A 24908-nucleotide genomic window follows, 5' to 3' on the forward strand; every position below is an offset into this window, starting at 1 on the left:
TTTTACTGCCCAGGCCAACAAAATACCAGCCTCGTGGCATCCATACCATGGCCACATGGTTCACATGTATGACGTGCAGCTTAATTTTGGACAACTAGCACATTATTATAGACCTCCCTGATTCTTGCATTTGAATACCTCAGTTTTTCCACCTGTCATTGCCTGTTTGTCTACCCTTCTGGTCATTCACTTCTCCATACTGTAGGAATGACTGTTAGGTTTCCAGACAGGAGCCAATGTGCTGAGTAACTTAAAAGTATTTATTGAACAAAAAATTATTAACAGACCTTTGCAGGAAAAAACACAAGTCCAGGAAAAAAAGGCAGCAAAACACAAGTCAGAGTACAAGCTGAATTTCGGAGGCAGGCGGCAGACAAAACCGAATGATATTCAGGCAAAAAAGGTCAAGACAGGGAGAGTTCATGCAAAGTCCAAAATCAAGCTGAGGTCAATACTGGGAAGTCAAAACAGATCAAGGAGGGATAACTGGGAAACAGGAATGAGGCAGGGACAGGACAAGCTTTACCAGAGTATTTTCAGGAGCAGAAAAACAGAATTCAGGAACAAAACAGGAATTCATGGAACACGAGGCTTGGAGTCAGTTTGAACTAATAATCCAGCAAAGGGGGGTTGGGGGAACAGGCTTAAGTAGTGTTTCAATGAGTAATTGCCCTCAGCTGGATAGAGGGTGTGCACTAAGAAAGGCTAACCAGGAGGCAGCAAAACCACAGTCATCTTGGAGCCAGGTCAACACCACACCACCTCCTGTGGCTCAGGCAGGAGGAGCAGTGTCTGGAACACAACAGGTCCCTGGTTTGAAACCAGGGAGTTTTTTCCTAGTGGGTGCCCCTGCTGGTTGTGCCACCTAGGTTTGCTTTTCCCCTTGTCTATAGTGAGCCCCTTAGCTACAAGTTTGCATTGTGGCCTGAAACTAGTGGTTCCCATGGTTTGCATGGGTTTAGGCTGGTGAATTGCTCCTCAGGCTAGTCATGGCAAGGTGTTGGGCCTAACTCTCCCACAAGCTCAGTCCCTCTGCATCAGTGTGTCATCTTTCATCTCAACCAACTTGGTCATATCTTTGGGCACAACATGCCCAACATTTCCACCTAGTCAGTCCAAGTATAGAAGCATCCATAACTGGCATTTTGTTTACCAGTAATTTTTGCACTGGTGCTGCTCAGATGGAAATTGAGTGGAAATAAAAAGAGGAAAATACTTTTTAAACCAGTTGCTCTACATAAAGCCCTTCTTGCCATCTGTTTCAATGAAATGGGACCACTATCCAGTCTCTCAGTTGTGTCAAAACTTTAGTGGTATGGAGTCCACCACCTTGTGTGTTACACCACCATGGAAAATGTAGCTTCAGTGCACATCTTGATACTATGATAAAACACCCATTTCTCAAATCATAAATATATCTGGGTGTGTCTGCACTGAGGATACGCCATACCTGTAGGGCAGAAAAATCACAGAGCAGACGTGAGTGGTCAGGCATTTATCCCCAAGCTGAGAAATAGCCTTGCCTTAGTACAGGGGTCCCCAACCTTTTTCACCCGTGAGCAACATTCAGATGTAAACAGAGTTGAGGAGCAACACAAGCATGAAATATATTCCTGGGTGGTGCCAAATAAGGGATGTGATTGGCTATTGATAGCCCCTATGTGCGCTGACAGCCTACAGGAGGCTTTGCTTGGAAGTACATCTGGTTTTTATGCAACCAAAACTTGCCTCCAAGCCAGGAATTGAAAAATAAGCACCTGTTTTGAGGCCACTGAGAGGAACATCCAAGGGATTGGGGAGCAACATGTTGCTCATGAGCTACTGGTTGGGGATAACTGTCTTAGTATAAACTAGTACAAATGAATCACTAATGAAAATTGGTTGTTGAACAAAAACTGTGTGAAACTAATTTTTATACTTCTCATGGGAATACATGTGTTCATGCAATAATGCATTTTGCAGCCTGTCAAATGGTCTTACAGTTTTTTCTATCCCATTCTAGCAGTTAGATTTAGACTCCATGATTGTCATGTTAATATGTTAGTCATTCCCAGGCAATGAATAAAGGGATATGCGCATTCGTACAACATTCGTAACAGTACTGAATCCAAAAATACAAGTAGAGGGCAACAGACCTTGAAATACATATGTGATTAACTAATGGCTTCATGGCTCTTCGTTGGCATCTAGCCTTGGTTAATGATGAGCTCCAGCAATTTATTAGAGATTTGGCTCCAAAGGCACATTATACTGCTGGCACAATAATGTATTTTATATTCCTTTATGAAATAAAAAAATAGAATAAATTGATCATATGATATACAGAAAGACCAATTTACCAAATCATTTATAAATATTTAATTTTTATAGCAAATGCAACAAAACAAACATATATATATATAAAAATACTTTTATAATACTGACACAATGCATCATTTAAAGACAGTGATACTGAACCAGATGGAATACAACCATAACTCCTTAGGAGGAAATTTACTAACATGCGAAAATTCACCAGCGACGGCTTTGCACCCATCCTTACACTTCGCTAGGCGAAAATTCGCTCAGACAATGCTAATTTACTAAAACGCGAAGTTGCGTCCAGGGCGCGGAATGCTGGCGAATTTTCGATATCGTTACTTCGGCAATCAAAGTGAAGATGTGCTAGCATTCAACTATGCCTAGCGAAATTTCATTAGAGGTCTTCACGCTAATTTGCATTCGGCGGGAAATTATAAAGTTGAATGGACGTATATGTTGCAGCAAATACATTACATTACACAAGTCCAGGGAACCTTAATAAAGAAAATAGAGTTGTTATAATGCCCTATACATGAGCCCACTGTATAGTTTATGTGCCATATGTTAGAAAATGTATGGGGGAACCCAGTTACCCAAAAAAATGCAAGGACTTTTGCAGGCTATCACTCTGAAAAAAGGAAAAAACGCCAGCTTTTTTCCACTAAAAATATGATGTAAGTAACGGAAGATTGAGGAAGATCTATGCACTCCAGTGCACTTCGTCTGGTCTGAGGTGGCGAAGGCAAGTCTGGCGAAAGAGGTAACGTTCAGTAAAATCCTCATCTCAGTGAATTTGAGGAGTAACCTCCATTCATCCGAGCAAAAATTTGCCCGATGATAGAGCGTGAATGAGCGCTAGCGTCTGTCTCTTTCGCTAGCAAAGTTACGTCTGTGCCCGTTAGTAAATCGGCGAAGTGCCTAAAAATTGTAACGCTGGCGAATCGTCACCAGCGTTAGTCACTTCGCCCTTTAGTAAATCTGCCCCTTAGTGCTTAGCTCACTTCTGCTCTGGCCTCTAATTTAGTCCTCGGTCTGAAAGAATAGCTGGTAAGATATATGACCAATGCCATTAGTTAGGATACAGAACAATTGATCCTTGGACTTATTCAAATGAATATATTAAGGACACTGAGATGTTTATGCATAAAGCTATGTAAAATACCCTTTCCTTTTGACAAAGTAGGGATTGTCTGTCCATGTATTGCACTATACTCAAGCTCGCCAACTCTCTCAAAGTGAATGATTTCTATTCAGAGTAAGGTCTGTTGTTCTTGAGAATTCCTGATATACATGAATAGACAGTTAGATGGAAAAATCATGCACCACTGTATAGCACTGCAAAGGAAATGAAAGCAATAAGAACCAATAGTGGAAAAATAAGATTTGACTTACTTGAAGATCACTCACCTAAAAAGCAACTATTTATTCAGTCTGTTCAGGTTCACTAATCAAACTCCACCCACCTCATAGTGAGGGAAAACAAACTGCAAAGTAAAGTGGCTTATGGCAAACTTGCTGTAAGCACAACACACCCAAATGTTGCGATTTAGCAACTACGACAGAATAAAAAAAAACTTTTAAAAATGAAACCAGAGTAGTTAAATATAAAACCTTTCTTTAAGGTAACAGTTAAAGGGGACCTGTCCCCCAGACATAAAAAGCTGTATAATAAAAGTCCTTTTCAAATTAAACATGAAACCAAAATTATTTTTTTTTATTAAAACATTCATAAACACTTTTGAAAGTCTCAGCTGTCAATCATATATTGTCTGACCCTCCTCTATGCCTTAGGCATAAAGGCGGGGCAGGCAATTACTTTCACTCTCCATTCTGCAATTACTAGATGTCACATTCCCCCTGTCTCTTTACCATTTAATTGTGTGGCCATTGCATGGGGATGGATATACAGTAAGGTCCCCCATTCTGGCTCATAATTTTGGGATGATGCAAATTTTGCTTTAATAACAGTGACCACAAAATGGCACCTGCCTGCTTGCTGTGATTGTGACTTCCAAGACTAAAAAAAAATAAGATTTAAATAACTATTTATTATTATTTGTTTGCTTCAGTAGCTTACACCAGTCACCAGCCCGTTAGTAAGCAGGATCACTGGAGTTCTATTCATACAGTCTGTTAAGGTGCAAATTAATGGAGCTCCTTGCAAACTTGCTGTATACCTTACAGTCCGAAAAACTTTTTTAAAAAATGGAACCACAGCAGTCAAAATACCTCTTATAACTAGGGTTGCCACCTCACCTCTTTAAAACCAAACACATATAGAATCCACAGGCTGCATGGCTAATTAGCAATTCATTTAGATGCATAAAACATGGCTGCACATAAATCAGTTCTGCAGCATGCATCTAAATGAATTGCTAATTAGCCATGCAGCCTGTGGATTCCATATGTGATCAGTTTTAAAGGGATGTGGTGGCAACCCTACTTATAACAATTAATTCGTCAGTAAGCATGTCTGTTATATTATAATATGCACAGGCTAGCATCACGGCTTTGTTGGTTTGCAAAGCACAGTGTATGGTAAAATATACATTTTCTTTCCCTGATCTCAATAAATATTAAATCTTTCTTGTGGATACTCATGTCAGCTACTGGATTTATCATTGCTTATTTTAATTACCCTAATGATATTAGAATGTTTTGCTACTTCCCATGACCAGAAGACAGAACTCCCAATTATGCCTAATTTATTAACCAGGTCCTACAAGTGTGACTTCTCTCTGTGACCAATAATCAGTGCACATTGTTCAAGTGCTGGGTACACACATGATGCACATGTGAACCACAACCAGGGGCAGATTTACCCTTTTGTAGGTCACTGTGCTTCTGGGGAAAAATTTACCTTTGCTGCAGGTCAGAGTCCTGATTCCATGTATACGTATCCATGTTTTCACCAGATAAGTGTATATACTTAACTAATAATTAGGCCTCCAGTATGAATGCATATCTAATTAGATCTCTAATCATAATTAAGACCCTTAGGGGAATACAGAACCCTAAACTAACATTCAAGGGAGAAAGAATTGCCTCTATGAAGCTGCTTGTAGAAGAACTAGAGATTTCTGTGCTGTTTTATGAATTTCTGACAGCAAAGTTGAGTTATTTGCAGCAGGAAAAAAATGTTTGGATAAAGTAGCATACAGAAACATTTTATATCTCATAGAACTATAAGAATAAAAAATGAAAACAAATTTGTAAAAGATTTATCAAATACTCACTACAATTGGGTATATATCTGTTGCAAGGACATTTCTACTTGAATAAATTATTGCTGGAATATTTGAATTGTAATGTGTTGACAATACCTAGTAACTCCTTATTCATTTCAGTTAAACGTTATCTAATCTGTATAGTTATGAAACAACTTCCAGTGAGGATTCAAGTTCTTCTGAAGAATACTGTGACACAGAGAAAAATAGTGTTTCTGCTTCAGGACAAGCACAGGCTTCCAGTGATGAACAAATGGTGAACGTATTACTGCCAGTGTCAGAGGAGAAGGAAATTGCCCAAGAAGATCCAGAGCCAATAATGGGATCTTCCCAACAAGAAGCACAAAGGTACATGTTATAAATCAAATTTTGACTTTCTAGTCTAAACAGACAGATATGCGTGTATCTTCCCCCCCTCCAAACTTTCACCTGATGCCCAGTCCTAAATATTAAAGGGGACCTGTCGCCCTAAGAAATACTTCCAAAACATATAAATGATTTCTTCTTGTAATTCACAATCACAGTAAGCAGGCAGGCGCCATATTGTAAAAAATTGTTATTAAGGAAAGCTTTGCTCGTGCTAAAAACTTGTTCATGTGCCAGAATGGGGGACCTAATGTACAGGCTACTCAATTAGACGGTAAGGAGGGAGGGGTTGTGTGAGGAGTGCAGAGACATTAAATAAATGCAGAATGGAAAGTGAAAGAAACATGTAGTATATGACTGACAGCTGATTTTTAGATTCCAATATAACACGCATAGTTGTTTTAATAGAAAAAGGAATTTGGGTTTCATGTTTAATACGCCACCCTTACAAATCCTTTAAAGGACTTTTATTATGTAGCTTTTTATGTCTGGGTGACAGGTCCCCTTTAACATCTCAATTTTACTGTAATGATACAGTAGATAGTTACACATATCTTTACGCAAAGTATAAGGATATAATTAGTCATTAAACAGTTCCATGTACATTGATTCCTCTACTCAGCAAATACCCCTGATGGATTTTTCTACAAACTGAATGTATAATTTGAGGTATTGTAATGTCTCCCTGAAAGTCAGCTTTGCTGTTACGATGCTGTTCACTTTGGTCTCTCTGTCCCTGAAGTTGCATATTTCATACACACATGGTGTTTTCCATAATTGTTTCCAGATGTGTTTCTTTTTGGAACATGCTGTCAGGGCTAGGAGAGATTGCATATGCTAACTACATTAACAACATTGCTAAATATTGTTATTTCAGACACTGGAGATTTCGGTTAGCATGGTATTAACAATATACCAGCAGTTTGCCTAAATTCATTTGTTGCAAGTATTCCAAAGAGCTTGATAAAAAACAAAACAGGGCACTTCCCTGAATGTAATAATCTCCTAGTTCAAAGGATTGACATAGACATGTACAGTATATTTCTGGAAAGCAAACAGCAGACTCTAGGATAAAATCTGTTCCAGTCTACAAGATACCTGATACCTGGGATGTTAATTGCATTATTATTATTATATCAGTTATGCCCTTATACTTTACAGAACCATAAACAGTAGAAAATGTACATTTTTCAAGGACACGACACCCTTTAAGTTGGTACCTTTATACAACAGTGCCCATACCATGGAAATATGTGACATTTAATAGTAGATTTCCAGCTATGGTATTTGGTTAGGACAGTCATATATTTCAGATATTTGTCCTCAAGTTTTGCTTTGCATATAACTGCCAATTTTATAATTGGTTATGAGCTGTTGTTGCCATTAGAACTGAATAAGGAAGCTGTGCATTTTTTTATTTTGCACAGCCAATCCATTTACTCAGTTTTTTGTTTTTATACTGAACTGTTCATTTAAGGCAGTGATCCCCAACCCTTCGGATGTTGCTCTCAGTGGCTTCATTGCAGGTGATTATTTTTGAATTCCAGGCTTGGAGGCAAGTTTTGGTTGCATAAACACCATGTGCACTGCCCAACAGACCCACCTGTAAGCTGCCAGTTAGCATAAGGGCTACTAAAAGCCAATCACAACCCTTATTTGGCACCACCCAGGAACATTTTTCACGCTTGTGTTGCTCCCCAACTCTTTGTACATCAAATAAATATAAATGACTACAATACTTATACATTTACATATATGACAAGATTAAACGATAACCTATATATTTTTGTTATACAGATGTACAGTGAGTGATGCCTTTCGTGCTGAATGCCAAAAACTGTCTAACCATCTTGCAGAGCTTCAGGGAACAACAGACAACCAACTGGTATAGCATTGTTCTTTCCATATCTACATATGAATTTTCTTTCTTTGTCCTGTCTAAATGGGGCTCACGATCTGGTGTGCTCATCATTTTCAGCCAAATATCAGCTAAATTTCAAAATCCCATTGGACGAGGAGTGTCAGTGAGGTCCCATACCTGTACTCCTCCAATGGATCTCCGTAGGCCCTAATGGAGGATTGGATCAGCCCGATTTAGCCCAGAATATGAATGCCAAATTGGGACAAGATCTGCCAAAGAAGTGTATCTGGCCATAAATAACCAATGCAAGACTTATTATTATTTTTATTCTAAAGGGCTTTCAAGTCATTAATCTGCATTACCAATGATTCCATGGTAATATACTGCAGAAACAGATTATTTTTATGTTATAAGTAAGACTTGCTTAAAGTGAAAAATAGCAAAGTTTGGAAAAAAATATTTTATAACAGACTAATACAATTATTTCTGGCATTAATATTCCTTTGCAATTATAAATTAACAACCAAATGTGAGAAGCATTTGGGTAAATGTGAGAAGCTGACGTGGGTAACACAGTTCGGTGCAAGATCTCGCAGTTAATGTTACTATTAATAGTGTTCACACCAAAGAGCTGCTGTTTTTTCATTGTATAAAGGAATTAAAAGACAAGCTAACAAATGCAGATTTAAAGAGAAAATATATATTCTGTCACTATGTTTAAGACAATCTCATTTTCATGCTGATATAAACAGTACTGTTGAACTTTATTGGGTCATTTTTATACTATGAATGTAAATGTTTAAATTTAGCTGGGTCACTAAAGATGGTGGTAAAATCCCATAAGGTCTTCCCTGTCTCCTAGCCAATCATTTACAATCATGTTTTGCAAATTTACTGTTATACAATTCTGCTTGTTATTCCTATCAAGCCGCAGCAACAACAGATATATGTTTTGCAGTCGTACCTGTTCATTTGACCACCTAATGTGGCAAGTTAATAAGAATGAAACCTGCTGTGCTCCAAAATGATTTGCAAAAATGACAGTTAGTGCTGACATGAGCTAATTCTAATTAGGACATGACACTGGCTGTTACACAGCTAATACCCCTTGGTTAAGACTCTCATTGCAATGCACCTTATTGTTATCAGTTACAACAAAGGCTATTGTTTCTGCTGATTTAACACATTTCCTAGAGACTGCAACAGAGTCGACCCCTCTGTTAAGTTTATGGAACATGTAAAACATCCATAAAAAGTATGCTTACAGGTACCTATTGTTGGAACTCCCTCCCTATCCTTTTAGGCTCTTCTTTAACTCACAATCCAACGTTCCTTCCACATCTCTATAGATCTGCTCAGGCTCCACCAGGGGATTTGATATCCAAAACAGAATTGCATTACACTTTATACACACATTTACATTTAAACTATAATGATTTATATTAAACTGTCAGAATATTTTGCTGAATGTATTTGTGGTTGCATATACTTACATTCTCTATGGGAAGGACTGAACAAGAGAGTTACATTATAATAACAATAATAATGATAATAATAAACTATCATTGCTGTTGTAGAGGCAAACACTGTACACAGTCTGCCAAGAATGGTTCAGAGTTTCCAGCCAGAAAACATCCAGCTCTGATCTTGTGGCGGTTTATCTGGAAGAATTCAGGTCGATCTGTCCCCAGCTATTACAAATGGTGGTCAATATGTCTGATGAGAATGGGAACACTGCCCTTCACTACAGTGTTTCACATTCCAACTTCAGGATTGTTAAACTCCTACTCGAGACAGGTAAAAATGAGTGTCTATTGCAACATTATATTTCAAAATAGAAAAAGTGATTTATTCAGAATTGCTTCCATTCAGGGCCAAAAAAAGGGGAGAAAAGTACCAAATTCATAATTCTGTGTGCTTAGTGGAGAAATGCTGCCGTATCAGTGCGTTTCCAACAAGTGATATAAATAGAAGAAATAAATGCTTTCCCATATGTAAACTGTTTTACAGAGCATCGTTCAGTCTATGGATAACTGGTCTTACATTAGAAACATGAGCTGCCAGTTTCATGTTAGGACAGATGTTTTAGGGAAAACTGAGTATATCTGACATAATCACTGGAGAGCAACACAGTTGCAAGAAACAACACAGTAGCTGTGGAAAAAATAGACACAACTCTTCTCATGCCGTGGAGAAAAAAAGCCTTATCCTTCACTTTCCACTCCCCCAATAATACATATATATGTAAGATAAGCAAATTAATTTCTATGTAAATGACAATTGACGAGAGTGCAGTCAGAAGAACTCTGAAAAGAGAAGGTACACGCATGCACACATGAGCTCTCACTTGTATTGCCTCTCACAATAACCAATAATGAAAGTTCTGAAAGGTCAGTGTAGAAAAGGATCAATCAAAACCCACTTGAGTGCTAACCTTTTATTTTATACCGTAATTAACCTTTTTAGATTCAAAAGTGTTGATGATCTTAAATGTATTGCCCCCAACACTTGACTGCTAAAAGGTTAAGTATTCTGTAAAATGAGTTAATGCAACACAAGGCATTGCTGCTCTCACTGGAAAATTCTTCCTGGTGTAGGCGGCCTTCAATTTTTTGAAAAAAACTACTGTTACCCCAACTGGAGTGCGGGCTCTGTTAGCCCACACCTTTGGTTGAAGATAGTATTTTTACCCAACAGGTGCCCTTTAAGTGACAAATACTGATAAAATCTATCCATAGACTGATAAAAATATAAAATTCTGCTATGATATATACAGACTAATATATATATATATATATATATATATATATATATATATATATATATATATATATATATCTTAATATATGTATATATATATATATATATATCTTAATATATGTATATATATATATATATATATATATATATATATATATATATATATATATATATATATATATATATATATATATATATATATATATATATAATTGAGAATATACTAGAACCTGAATTTACTTAGAAGGATACAATCTAAATCAGTGGTTCCTGAACTGTGGTCTGGCCTTTTTGGGAAACATCATAGCTGGGGGCAAAGCCTTAAGACCAGTTAAGGTCAGCTTCCGGGAGAATAACCATTTAGTATTTTTTGGCATAATTCATACTTAAGGATATATATTAGTTTTCCTAATCTCCCTTCCTTTCTGTTTCCTAGGAGTGTGTGAGGTGGATTATCAGAACAAAGCAGGGTACACCGCAGTGATGCTAACAGCGCTGGCATCTGCAGAAACAGATGAGGCTATGGAAGTGGTTCTTAACCTTTTAAATCAAGGAAATGTAAACCTGTGTGCAACTCAGGTACTGTTGCTAATTTTAATCCAAAGTAATGGATTCTATTCAGAGTATTAACTGAGAGGCCCCCTCCTAATATGAAGATTAACACATCATTCCAGTTGAATGTATTTCATGCGTATTAGCAGTAATAACAGAACTTGCAGGATGAAGGATGACATTTATTATACAATGTTTACTGCAAGTTTACCGCATGACATAAACATGCCAGAAAATTATTTCCTCACTTCCATTTTTGGGGGTCGTGGCTCAAATTTATATTAATTAATTAATAAATAAATGTATTTATTTATTTATTAATTAATGGTCTCATTTTTGAACAGTATTACAAAGCGCTAGGCACAAAAATTGCCTTTACTCCTAACAGTGTATACAGGGGTACTGCTGTTATAAGTCATGTTGAGAAATTTGCTTAAAGGGATACTGTCATGTGAAAACATGTTTTTTTTCAAAATGCATCATTCAATAGTGTTGCTCCAGCAGAATTCTGCACTGAAATCCATTTTTAAAAAAACAGATTTTTTTTATATTCAATTTTAAAATCTGACATGGGGCTAGACATATTGTCAGTTTCCCAGCTGCCCTCAGTCATGTGACTTGTGCTCTAATAAACTTCAGTCACTCTTTACTGCTGCACTGCAAGTTGGAGTGATATCTCCCCCTCCCTTCCCCCACAGCAACCTAACAAAAGAACAATGGGAAGGTAAATCTAGTATAGGTCAATCTAATAACAACTGGACTTGCTGAGTAATCAATGAAGACGTTTCACTACTCATCCGAGCATCTTCTTCAGTTCAACTGACTGGTGTGGGAAATTCTCGTCATATAAACTCTTCCACTAATCCATTTACAATGGCACATTGTAACTCTTCAAAGAGGTGACATCTGAAGAAACTCACAGAGGTGTTGATTCTGTGTAGTTGTGATAGGATTATCCAATGTGTCATGCAACTCCTAGATACAGGTGTTACTTGTGAGAGTTGCATGAATGGATGTGTGAAGTGTTCTGAAACCGCCGGGATTGGATAATCCTATCACAACTACACAGAATCAACACCTCTGTGAGTTTCTTCAGATGTCACCTCTTTGAAGAGTTACAATGTGCCATTGTAAATAGATTAGTGGAAGAGTTTATATGCCGAGAATTTCCCACACCAGTCAGTTGAACTGAAGAAGCTGCTCGGATGAGTAGTGAAACGTCTTCATTGATTACTCAGCAAGTCCAGTTGTTTTTAGATTGACCTATACTAGATATACTATGACCTGGATGAATGAAAATCTTCATAGTCAATGGGAAGGTAACCAGATAGCAGCTCCATAACACAAGATAACAGCTCCCTGGTAGATCTAAAAACAGCACTCAATAGTAAAAGCCAAGTTCCACTGAGACTGATTCAGTTACATTAAGTAGGAGAAATAACAGCCTGCCAGAAAGTAGTTCCATCCTAAAGTGCAGGCACAAGTCACATGACTGGGGCAGCTGGGAAACTGACAATATATCTAGCCCCATGTCAGATTTCAAAATTGAATATACAAAAATCTGTTTGCTCTTTTGAGAATTGGATTTCAGTGGAGAATTCTGCTGGAGTAGCACTATTAACTGATGCGTTTTGAAAAAAACATGTTTTCCTATGACAGTATCCCTTTAAGGCTGCAGAGCTCAGAAAGTTAACAGGGACGGGAAAAAGTTGCTCCTTGTAGCTTTAAGAGCCAAAAATTAAATTTTTATATCTACGCCCCTATGCCGGTCTCTGCACTAGCTATTCGACTCCCCCTTAACCTGCTTTGGAGCTTAAAAGTAAACTTGGTGGGTGCCATCAACTAGGCCACCTCAACCCCAACCACATACAAGCAATGCAGACACAAATAAGTAATACATCCATTGTGGTAAATTACTCAGCTGTGAAACTGTTTTTTCTTAGTCGATGTGTGTTTATTAACATGATGTGTGACATCATTAGCGGAATGCTCAAATGGCATTAGCCGCGACATTCAAAAATAAACCTAGAGGTAACATCTTCTCAAAGAGTAATCCCTATTTCTTGTGCACCCTATACTAGGGACCTCATGCTATTATGTGAAAAAAGCACAGTTTTGCACTTTGCATTTGTCTTTGTAAATGTTACCACATGCTGGTAATTTCCGTATTTCTAAATAAACCTTATACACTCCCAAAATGTAAATAATATATATAAATAATAATATATAAAGCAATGTGCAGTATATTACAGGTATGGGACCTGTTATCCAGAATGCTCGGGACCTGGGGTTTTCCGGATAACGGATCTTTCCGTAATTTGGGTCTTCATGCCTTAAGTCTACTAGAAATTCATTTAAACATTAAATAAAGCCAATAGGCTGGTTTTGCTTCCAATAAGGATTAATTATATCTTAGTTGGGATCAAGTACAAGTTACTGTTTTATTATAACAGAGAAAAAGGAAATAATTTTTAAAATTTTGGATTATTTGGATAAAATGGTGTCTATGGGAGACAACCATTCCGTAATTCGGAGCTTTCTGGATATCGGGTTTCCGGATAAGGGATCCTATACCTGTACAAGGTTTGGCATGTCAGATACTATGGTATATATTGTACCTGAAGGGATCCATCAACATACATCTTAATAGTGGTGCAAACATAGGACAAAAAAAAACCAATTAACTGAATTACTTGAAACTCTATGCATTCCATCAGGGGTATTTATACTATTTTATATGTTATACTATTTATATTTTCATTTGATCCAGAACTGAATCTGTGTATAGATACTTTTACATATAAGGTGCTTAGGACAACTCTGTACTTATGCTAACCATCTAGATTCACAATTATGCTTTATCTATCTATGGCATAAATCTGGTTAGAACATTTATATCTACAAGAACTTTATTTTGAACTATTTGCTTCCCCTAGTGACACTGTGTACGTGACAGTTCTAATTTCCCAATAGAGGAAACAATATTTCTCCCAGTTAACCCAATGCAAAATTCTTTGAAGTACTAAGTGAGTTCTTTAAATTAGTGTGACGACAAACACATAAGATTAATTGTCATAATTTTGAGTGCACTGCAGTAAAGCCCCTCCCTCATCACTCACACAGTGTTCTTGTCAAGGAATTAGTACAGAAACCACAGAAAAAGATCATATATATCTCATATAGTTCCATATAATGCAGGATTGCACTGGTCAGATTTAAAATTGAATATAAAAAAATCTGTTTGCCCTTTTGAAAAACGAATTTCAGTGCAGAAGTCTGCTGGAGCTGCACTATTAACTGATGCATTTTGAGAAAAAAACTTATTTTCCCATTTCCCTTTAACTTCAAGGCTAATGAGTACATTTGAGCTTTCTCTCTCTTTACCATCAAAGTAAAAACGGGTCTACAACTGTAGTATCAGAAAAGGAAAGGCTTTCTTTCTATAAAAAGGTTTATGCATGACGTCTATTGTTTTAATGCTGTCAGACGTGAATTAAAAACATTTCCCTTAACCTGATACATGACACTTTTATTGTAGAAAGAACATTCCTCCTTTGCTTGCTTTCCTTTGAGGAATTCTCCATAGGCATTAAAGAAATATGCAATATATTTTCATCAATATTTCTGCAATATATTTTCAACAATCCCACAGCCAAGACAAGCAATATGATACCTTCACCCATATGCAAATATAGATATAGATTTCAGAGAAATAATGTGCTGTGCCAACTGTAAATCCTAAAGAACCTTTAAACAAACAAAATATAATAGACGATAAAAGGGCTTATTTTCTGTCTAGCTGTTGCTGTTCTACGATTCCCAGGAGCCTTTGCCTAGTGCATATTATTTACATTTTAAATCAGTAAACAGGCTGCTGGAATATTTAATTTGTGTAATGACATCTGTCTAAGCCATGGGTGTATGTTAAAGCCAAGGCTCTCAAATAAAAGAGGTTGATTATTTTTAACATATTTCTACATAATGATAAAGTGCAAATAGGCAAACTCGTGTTGCTAAAAGTGCATAATCAAGGGAATTGCTCAGATGCAGACACTAGAATCTTGTTCCATCCGGTCATTAATATGAATTATTCGTACTGGAGTCAGATGAGCAAAATGGCTCTGATGCTTTTTTGCCTAATTGGTTTCAGTCCTCATCATGTAAATCACAGAGCTAAACATTAATACTAAAGTTACCATTTTTCTCCCAAATCCAGTATTCATTTAGATAACAGGTTCCTTCAAATAGCCAAATGTGTTAGTCATCACAAACACTTCACATAGGGGGATAGCATCCGGATAAGTGTAATCAGTGGTGGAGCCAAGGAATAAATTAAAAATTCAACTTTATTCAATCCTTTTAAAGGATAAGTATTCAATATAGTATCTATTTTGCTTGCCCACACCTGCTTTTCTGAATTGACCTTCAATTTGTTGCAATGAGCAAATTAGACATTTGTAACGTTTAATGGATTGTAACTATATTATCTGTATACATTGTGTCTTATCAGGAGTTTTCTTTTCACCATATATTTTGCAATTTTGTAAGCATTTTATTACATGATGTAATTACTCCTGTTAGACCAATTCAATTGCTCAATTTACCCTTCATTAGAGGGAAATTGTGGAAGCACTCAAGGCTAAATCAAAATATATTTAAATATAATGGAAGTGCTACTTACAATGCCCTTCCCTGGGCCCCTGTCTCATAAATAATTCAGTATGAATGCAAATGCATGTTTACAAAACAGGGGTTTTTAGTTACCAAAGTTATGATCATAAAATTGAAAAGCCACCATACCACGTCAAGGTAAACCTCATATGGCGGTCCCTAACTTACTTATTAAAAAGAAATGTTTCTCTGCATAATAGCATTACCTGTGTTCAGTGTATGTTGAGCATTGGTTTCAATTTGAAGGCTGAATCCTCCCCCGCCAGTAAAGGCTTTTAAGAGAGAGGGATTGCCCAAACCAACGCCCACATTTAAAAGCGTAGGACCACCATTCCCTTCAATTTACCCTTCACACAACGTTGATAGCATGCTAGATATGTTAAGATCAAGCCAATACGTATTATCGTGATGTTTTTAATTGGTATATCCATTCTTTTATTGGTGGTGGCTATAAAGATGTTGTTCTGAGGGGAGGTGCTTAAGCTTCTGATGAAGTGACGTATTGGTCACGAAATGCGTCAAGCTACACTCTCCCTGCCCGCTTGTATATACGATTTTAAAAGGATTGAAAAAAGTTGAATTTTTAATTTATTCCTTGGCTCCACCACTGATTACACTTATTCGGATGCTATCCCCCTATGTGAAGTGTTTGTGATGACTGTCTTAATGCCGGACCGGACCGGCATCGTGGGTTGTATCGACAACTGGAAACTACTTCCTCCTCGTTGCTAGCGGCGGTTCCAGCTTTGTATTAGCCAAATGTGTTACCATGAAATGAGGAAGTGTGATATGTGTGTGGTTTGGTCATGGTGTTTGGGGGAAGGTTGGCGGACCTAATCTAATGTAGCTTTTTTCTCTGCAATGTAAGAGGGATGATTTTAAACAAGGTTAACGAGTTTGATTTGGTAGGTGATTCTTTAGGCTGGAATATATAGCCACATCTTTTTTTTTTGTCAACTTCTTTTTTGCCTTTTGTATTGCCATAAACAACAATAAACAACATTTCCAATTGCCATTTGCCACTTCCATTTTTGTTCAGCAATATCTTTTGGTTAGCAGTCAATATCAGTCTGTGGTGGGTGAAGGGGGAAAGAGTAGTCAGGTAATGGAATATCAACCATCAATTATTGGTACATTACCCAAACATGCACATTCTCTTTTACATACAATTCACCTGCCCTACCACCTTGCCTATCATGTAGAAGGAAAAGTTCAGCCAGCTACTCGTTCTAGTTATCCAGGGCCAACCATTTCACCCAGATCACTTCAAATGTACTTGGGCAGTTCCTAGAGACATAAACTGATTTAATATAGGTTAAGTTGATGTTGACAAGCTGCTTCCATGCTCCAAATCAGAGAGCTTGTGTGACCTTTCAGTGGAGTAAACAGTAGCTGTAGTGGTAAGTAGAGATGGAAGATTTCAGATTCTGGCCTTTTCCATTATCAGGGTGTAATAAATATTGAAAAATTCATTCATTCAAAAACATTTTTCTCCCTAAAAATTTGGATTTTATTATAAAAAAACCTACATTTTTTATTAGATTAGTCGCCCAAAGGAGAGGTGATTAGTCACCCAAAGGAGAGGTGATTAGTCGCCCAAAGGAGAGGTGATTAGTCGCCGGGCGACTAAATCTCCCCGAATCTTCCCGTGTGCCTCTGCCCTTAAAGTTCAAAAAGTTTCTACTACTAATTTCTGTTTAATTATCCGAGTGGTTGTTATTATTAGATTATTCACCAAAACCATTTTTTTTCCCTGAAATTATATGTTCTGCTTTAACTTGTCCCTGATTAGTTGATAAATCAGACAGTCCAAACTAAACAGCCGTTGCCAACAATGTGCTATTTGGGTGAGGAGGAATGATGCCTTTACAGTCAGGAAGCTACATGACTATTTTACTGATTCTTGGAAAAATGACAGGAAAGCAATTTTAGAGTCAGTGTATACAGTATGTTCACAAATTAATGATAATTCACAATTCTTTTTAGGGAGGACAAACTTCTCTGATGCTGGCAGTAAGCTATGGGAGGTTGGACATGGTAAAGGTCTTGCTTAACTGTGGAGCAGATGTGAATGTGCAAGATGAAGATGGGGAAACTGCTCTGATGATGGCCTGCCAACTCGGCAACATGGATATTGTGAAACGCCTGTTAGTTCAACCAGAGTGTGATACAGAACTAAGTGACAAGGTAAGAACTGCAAACAATGTATACTTAATGACCAAGTTCTGCACATATTGCATGCTCATCAGTAAACTACAGGAAAAACTGCAAGCACGATATCACTTTTTGATCCCCTAAACAAGGAAAAGGAGGCAACTCTTCAAGTGTGTGGTTCCTACTAAAATTAGTCAGTATGAAAACTTCTAGTCTTTCCCAATGTAGAAGCCTGCTACTTTCTTGCAGTGTATCAGATGTAGTCAGTACTCTAGGTACAATATATTGTCACTTTTATAAAGAACCAATAAACTGGTCTGTATGTTCTTAGTGTGTGGGCGGAAACCACAGTATGTAGAGGAATCCCATGCAAGCCCAAGAAGAACATGCAAACTAAAAATAAAATAGTAGCCTGTAGTGATGGGCGAATAAATTTGGCAGACTCGAATTTGCAGCGAATTTCCACATTTTGCTGCAAGTTAATGAATTAGCAAAACTACGGCGACAATTCAAAGGCGAAAAATCTGGCATGTCAAAAAAAATTTGGTAGCATCAGAATTTCGCTGTAAATTTTTAAGCGAATCGGCACCGATTCACCCATCACTAGTGCCCTGGAATAAACTAAGCCTAGGACCCCCACACTGAAAGGCACCACTAAATATTAAGGCACGTCTGGACAACTATACTCCTGAAAACGAGAGATGAAGTCAAAAGGAAGATTATCTTTAGGCAGACTTGATTTTGAGCTTCTAGTGATTTCCAGTATAACAAAATTGTGTTTTTGAAGTTTTATAAAAGCATTTAAAAAATAAAATATTTTAATCTCTTACATTGAAAACATAAATAAAGCAGGAATATAGATGTGTTCTGGAAGTAATATCAGCGACATACAGAAGGTGGAAGAGTGAAAGATGATCAGTAAAGATGATCTGCATTGCTTGTTTGTTTCAAAGATAGGTTGTTGTTGGTGGAACTCACAAAACTAATTCACTAATTGGAAAGTATAAAAACAGTGATATTACATACATTCTAGTCAGCTAAGGGAAAAAGAAAAACAAGACTTGTACTTTAGATACTTTAAGACTTAGCTATGCGACTGAAATTGCTCTGAGATTGCTGACAAGAGAGAACCTCTAGTGTTTGTATGCCATATTCAAACAATTCCCATCACAGTTATACAGATGTAGGCAGTCTCTAAATGTTGTAATTATTACAAACCACTTGACTTCAAAATCCAAAGGAGAAGAGCAAGAAGACCTGTAATAGAACAGTCCAGTAGTTCACATGAAAGGAGAAGAACCATTATGGTGACAGATTCAGAAGGCTGTTGGGTAAAGATAGTTGACATATAAGTTTTTAACAAATGTAATGTCAACCTATATTTATTTTTAAAATCAATTTACATTTAAGGGACAGATTAACTACAGGACACTTGTCGAAAGCGACCGCTTCGCACACATCGCACCACTTTGCCAGACGCAAATTCGCTACCACTAGGCTAATTCACAAATTTGCAAAGTTGCGCCCTGGGTGGTACTTTGGCAGTGCGAGCATTTCATAACAAAGACGAGCTAGTGTTTGTTTGTGCCTAACGAAAATTCCCTAGTGATCTTGCGCTTAAGTCAATTTGCAAAAGGCGGGTAATTTAAAGTTGTATGGAGGTCTTTATTATAAACGTTGGTGCAAATGCTTAAAGTTACCACTTTTTATTACAAATGTCCAGGAAACCTTAATAAAGACAAGAGAGTTAATTTAATGCCCTACACATGAGCCCACTGTAAAATGAATGTTCCATATGTTACGAAATGTCTGGAGAAAACCAGTTACCTAAAAATGTTAGGACTTTTGCAGGCAATCCTGCTGAAAAAAAAGGAAAGTCACCAGCGTTTTTTTCAACCTTAATGCGTTTCAGCAGACAGCATATAATGTAAGTGACAGAAGATTGATGAAGATCTCGCTTCATTTTAGCCCTTTGCCTGTTCTGAGGTGGCGAAGTCAACTGAATTTGCGGAGTAACGACCTTTCGCCAGAGCGAAAAGTCACCTGGCAATAGAGTGCGAACGAATGCTAGCGATGGTCTCTTTCACTAGCGAATTGGCGCCTGTTAGTGAATTGGCGATGTCGCTGCGGGTGGTAACCTGTCATCCAGAATGCTCGGAATCTTGTTTTTTTCCGGATAAGGAATAAACCCAATAAACTGGTTTTGCTTCCAATATATATATATATATATATATATATATATATATATATATATATATATATATATATATATATATATATATATATATATATATATATATATATATATATATATATATATATATATATATATATATTAGCTGTATAATTTTTTGCTGTATATTTTTTTCCAAAACAGTAACTAGTGGATTATGAACAGTGCACTCCCCTTTCTAGAGTTTATGCAGATATCTGAAGTTACATTGGTGGTCTGAGCAGTTTGAGAACTCTCAGTGACTGTGGGTAAGGGTACATTGGTGGAGGACCTTTTGTGATAAGATTAGACAACATGCTCTCTGTGGCAGAACTTGAATAATTTTTGTGAAGGATTGTTATGCTGTAAATACATCCCATATCATCAATTCAAGGCCATAGAAATGGAATATAGGGTTTAGGGTTTAAGTCTAGAGAAAAGTTAGGGGTTTCCAGTAAGAAACTGATCAGTGTTGAATCATCAATTTATACTTCTAAAATCGTTTTGTAAGTAAAAACAGAGTAAATAAAGAGAGTATATAAAGTATTAATTAATAAATTAATAAATTCATTAGGTGATTAAAATTATTTTCCATACCAACCAAGGCAGCAAGCTTTAATTTAGTTAATTGCTGAAGAAGCATAGCAGTCTCCACCTACTGTATATGGGCAAGTAGTTGTCAATATATGTTAAAAATGCTATAAAAATTACACTAAAACCTAGGTTGTAAATGTATTTCAGTCAGGAAAAATGAAGTCAAGTTAAATTAAGACCAGGGTATGAGACTACAACGTAATAATATGAACTTAATTTTTACACGGTTTACTTACATCTAAGGATAGTGTTTGTGATATGTCCTAGACCTACAATAGATGATGACTAGAGTAGATAGTAGCAGTACATCTGCCCCAATGCTCATTTGATGGAATTGCTACTTATTAAAGAATACGTCTCAAGATTCACAGAGTTATTTTTCATGTTTTCAGTTAAGCACGTGCAAAAAAATCTTTTCATTGCTCACCTGCAGTTTGCTGTTCTTAATTTTAATTAAAGCTATAGGCATTGGCTATGGGGATGCACAATACGTCTGTCACAAGCAGTCTAATGTTATGCAGTAGTGTGGTCACAGATAAATGCCATAAATCATTTGGAAATTTAAACCACTTCATATCAACAGCATGAGTTCTCTTTGGAAAGTGTACCAATAGTATAATGTAATCACTATGTTTATGTGGTTCTGCTAATATATGCTGTTATCGAAGAGATTATTTTTCAGGCATGTTGAGAATTTCAACAATAGAGCTAATCTAATTGGTATCATGCTTTATGCTAATTGTATTTTACCAGGCTATTATGGATGCAGCAATGTGCAGTTGAATACACCTGTGTCAATGATTTCAAAAATAAAACATTTTACAATTGCGGCAGATTCACTAAAGGGTGAAGTGGCTAACGCTAGCGACATTTCGCCAGAAATCCCATTCGTAGGGACTTCGCCAATTTACTAACAGGTGTAGGCAACAATTCAATTGTGAACGGGACCGTCGCTAGTATTCGTTTGCACTCAGGCAACTTTTTGCTCTGGGGAACGGTCGTTACTCTGCAAATACAGTACAGTGTGAATTTTACTGAATGTTATCCTTAGAGGTGAAATTTCGAATTAAAAAAATTAGAATTTCAATCTATTTTTGTGTACCTCGTCTAGGGAATAGTCCCAATTCAATTCAAATTTGAAAAAAATTCGAAAATTCAAATATCAAAATGAACTGTCTCCTTAAAAATTTGACTTGACCAGTCGCCATCTAAAACCTGCCGAATTATTGTTTTAGCCTATTGGGGACCTCCTAGAACCCATTTGGAGTCAATTGGACTTTGAAAAATCAAAGTTTTTTTTGGGGGAAAGATTTTGAATCAAATTCACTATTATTTAGATTCGTACAATTCAAATTCGGCCAAATACTGACCTATTCGATCGAAAACAGACCTATTTGGCTAAAAAAAACTTCGACTTAATTTCGAATTTCGAAGTCTTTCAAATTCGAAATTCGACCCTTGATAAAATGCCAATTAGTGTTTTTAGAATACATTACATAACCCATAAACCTTTGTGCTGTGGAAATGACAAAACCCTGAAGAAAAGGCATGTATTATAGATTTCCTTTCACAGGGACTTATTAATGCTGGATGCTGAGAAATAAATTACATCCTTTTGTAATATTCTGATTTTATTTTATTTTTTTAAATTTAATAGCCAAAAGATGTTTCTAACTTTGTAAAAAAACTGACAGTCCTTCCATGTCAGTGTCAACACAAGCGCCCCCCATTGCCCTGACTGTAGACAGGAAGGGAAGCTTTACTGGCAGTGGGATGCTGCTGGCTAAAACAAATGCTTTCCATGCTTGATTGTATGTTAAAAGCCAGACAAACAAAAAATAGTGTTTTATGACCATAAGGTATGTATTACTGTATATGCTGCCATGGGTTCCTTACATTTAAAGAGCCAAATGTGCATTATTTGAAAGCTGAATTCTGCCTACAATGATAAACACATAATTTTCTTTTTTTTCTAAACAGGTTGGCAATACTGCCTTGTCTATTGTTCTTAATTCTGCCCACAGCGAGATTGCAGAATTTCTACAAGCCCACACAGAGCACAGACGCTCCCGTTCCACAGCTGAAATGGAAAAAGGAGCTCCATTGTAAGCAAGCATTGGGAACAAAGCCCAATTATGTACCAGTTCAGATCAGTTCAGTAGGACTTTGCAAGTTCTGAGTGTAGATATGATCCTTCCCTGCATTGTCTCGACTTTGAGAAACTATTTGCAATATGTGTATATTTACCAGAATATCTATTGCTTACTCAACCTGTCATCCTATAATGTGCAAATACATTTTTTCAGCAAAGGTCACAAAATATTGGATTCTTTGGAAAAGTTATTGCAATACAAACCCCAGTAGCACACGGAGAACATTTATGCAATGACTCCTTTAATCGCCAAGACTTTGTTATATTATAACAAGACATTCCATTTGTGTTATTAATGTACAAATCTACTGCAAGGGACAATATAACTATTTTTCTTTATAAGCACAATGAGGAAGGTATGTTAGACAACAGACAAACACTCATACTCGGTTGCTATCATATTATGGTAACATGGAACACATGGAAGAATTGGGTCTCGTCTAGAAAATCCACCCAGAAAGTGCCAATGATTGTAAAGTGATTGCATCTAAAAAAATTCAATTAGTACAACATTTTTTATTTATCATATTGTTTAAATTTATCTTGGGTGCAGATTAAATAAAAATTGGAGATCTTTTCTGCTAAGATTTATTGCCCAGCAGTGGGGCACAAAACTGGCCAACAAATGTAGCTTACGGACAGCAAAGGATGTAGATCTTCCACTCTCAGTAACAATGCAGCCATGCCAGGAATATTAGAAGTTTAACTGTAGGGATGACTATTAAGCCCTATAAAGATCTTCTTTAGGGTGGACACACTAGTGCTCATTTAAAAATACAGGGCAGTTTGCTCCAAAGCAGCAACCCATAGCAAACAGAGACTAGCAATAATTTTCTAACTTGCAATAAACAGTTATGTGCTAGCGCAACCGGGGCCCAGGTGCAGGCAGGGTGGTCACCCCCCACTGGTGCATTTTTGTGCCGGATTCCTGTCTGTGAAAGCAGCTGGCAGGCCCCGAGGGAGTGCAGGCTCGGGTGCGACCCCTCAAAACACCCTCCCATATTTCCGCCACATATGGAAGATTTGTAGATGCTTCTTTATAAACATCCCTAAAACTGTACCAGAGTGACTTTTACAACCCTGTTTTTATATATCTGGAACCCTGCTATGAGTGAGCCTATGACTTGAGTCATAGGCTCACTCATAAGTCTTGACAATACATTTCAGCCTTTTTTTTTACAATACATTTTATAAAAAGAATGTGTGCTCAAAGCAGCATGGATTGCTGTTGCCTTTTTGCCAACTTACTCTGTAGGTGGAGCATCTGACCTTCTCGGCGAGTTATAATTCTATTGAGACAACTTCTATGCTTTATATTCATGAGTGAGTGAAGGGGGCCCAAAAATATGTAGGAACTCAAAGGGCTTGGAAGCTACCATCTAGCAATGGGTAAAAGTAAGGAATATAAAATAGTGTCAATGCATCATAGGTACTATGTGTGGAATACATGCTCTACACTTGTAACACCCAAGTACAGTTTGTGAATTATCTTCAATTTCTCTGGCTGTCTTGGGAATGCACTTTCTTGGGTATGGGGCTTTACTGGAAAGATTTTGTAAATATTTTGTGACATCCTAAAGCCCACATAATTTTATCAATTTTTATCTTGTATTTTTCCAGTAGTTAAATGGATACTGCCATGGGAAAAAAAAATTTTTTCAAAATCAATCAGTTAATAGTGCTGCTCCAGCAGAATTCTGCGCTGCAATCCATTTCTCAAAAGAGCAAACAGATTTTTTTATATTCAATTTTAAAAGCTGACATGGGGTTAGACATTTTGTCAATTTCCCAGCTGCCCCCAGTCATGTGACTTGTGCCTGCACTTTAGGAGAGAAATGCTTTCTGGCAGGCTGCTGTTTTTCCTTCTCAATGTAACTGAATGTGTCTCAGTGGGACATGGGTTTTTACTATTGAGTGCTGTTCTTAGATCTACCAGGCAACTGTTATCTTGTGTTAGGGAGCTGTTATCTGGTTACCTTCGCATTGTTCTTTTCTTTGGCTGCTGGGGGGGGGAAAGGGGGTGATATCACTCCAACTTGCAGTACAGCAGTAAAGAGT

General features: G+C 37.0%; 1 protein-coding gene across 3 annotated transcripts in view; it reads left to right on the forward strand.

Moving 5' to 3' along the window:
- The window catches only part of kank4.S (KN motif and ankyrin repeat domains 4 S homeolog), a 76727-nt gene extending 52181 nt beyond the window's left edge, over nt 1–24546 (forward strand). For 2 of the 3 annotated variants that reach the window (XM_018260769.2, XM_041561382.1), the window contains exons 5-10: nt 5673–5876; nt 7692–7779; nt 9333–9552; nt 10952–11094; nt 17725–17925; nt 22679–24546. In XM_018260769.2, coding sequence (XP_018116258.1) covers nt 5673–5876; nt 7692–7779; nt 9333–9552; nt 10952–11094; nt 17725–17925; nt 22679–22807 — 985 coding nt within the window. In that variant the 3' untranslated portion in view covers nt 22808–24546. The remainder of the gene's footprint in view (nt 1–5672; nt 5877–7691; nt 7780–9332; nt 9553–10951; nt 11095–17724; nt 17926–22678) is intronic. The other variant, XM_041561383.1, reaches the window with a different exon arrangement.
- Nucleotides 24547–24908: the final 362 nt, after the last annotated feature.

This window comes from Xenopus laevis, chromosome 4S, assembly GCF_017654675.1.
Source record: "Xenopus laevis strain J_2021 chromosome 4S, Xenopus_laevis_v10.1, whole genome shotgun sequence".
Classification (NCBI taxonomy): Eukaryota; Metazoa; Chordata; class Amphibia; order Anura; family Pipidae; genus Xenopus; species Xenopus laevis.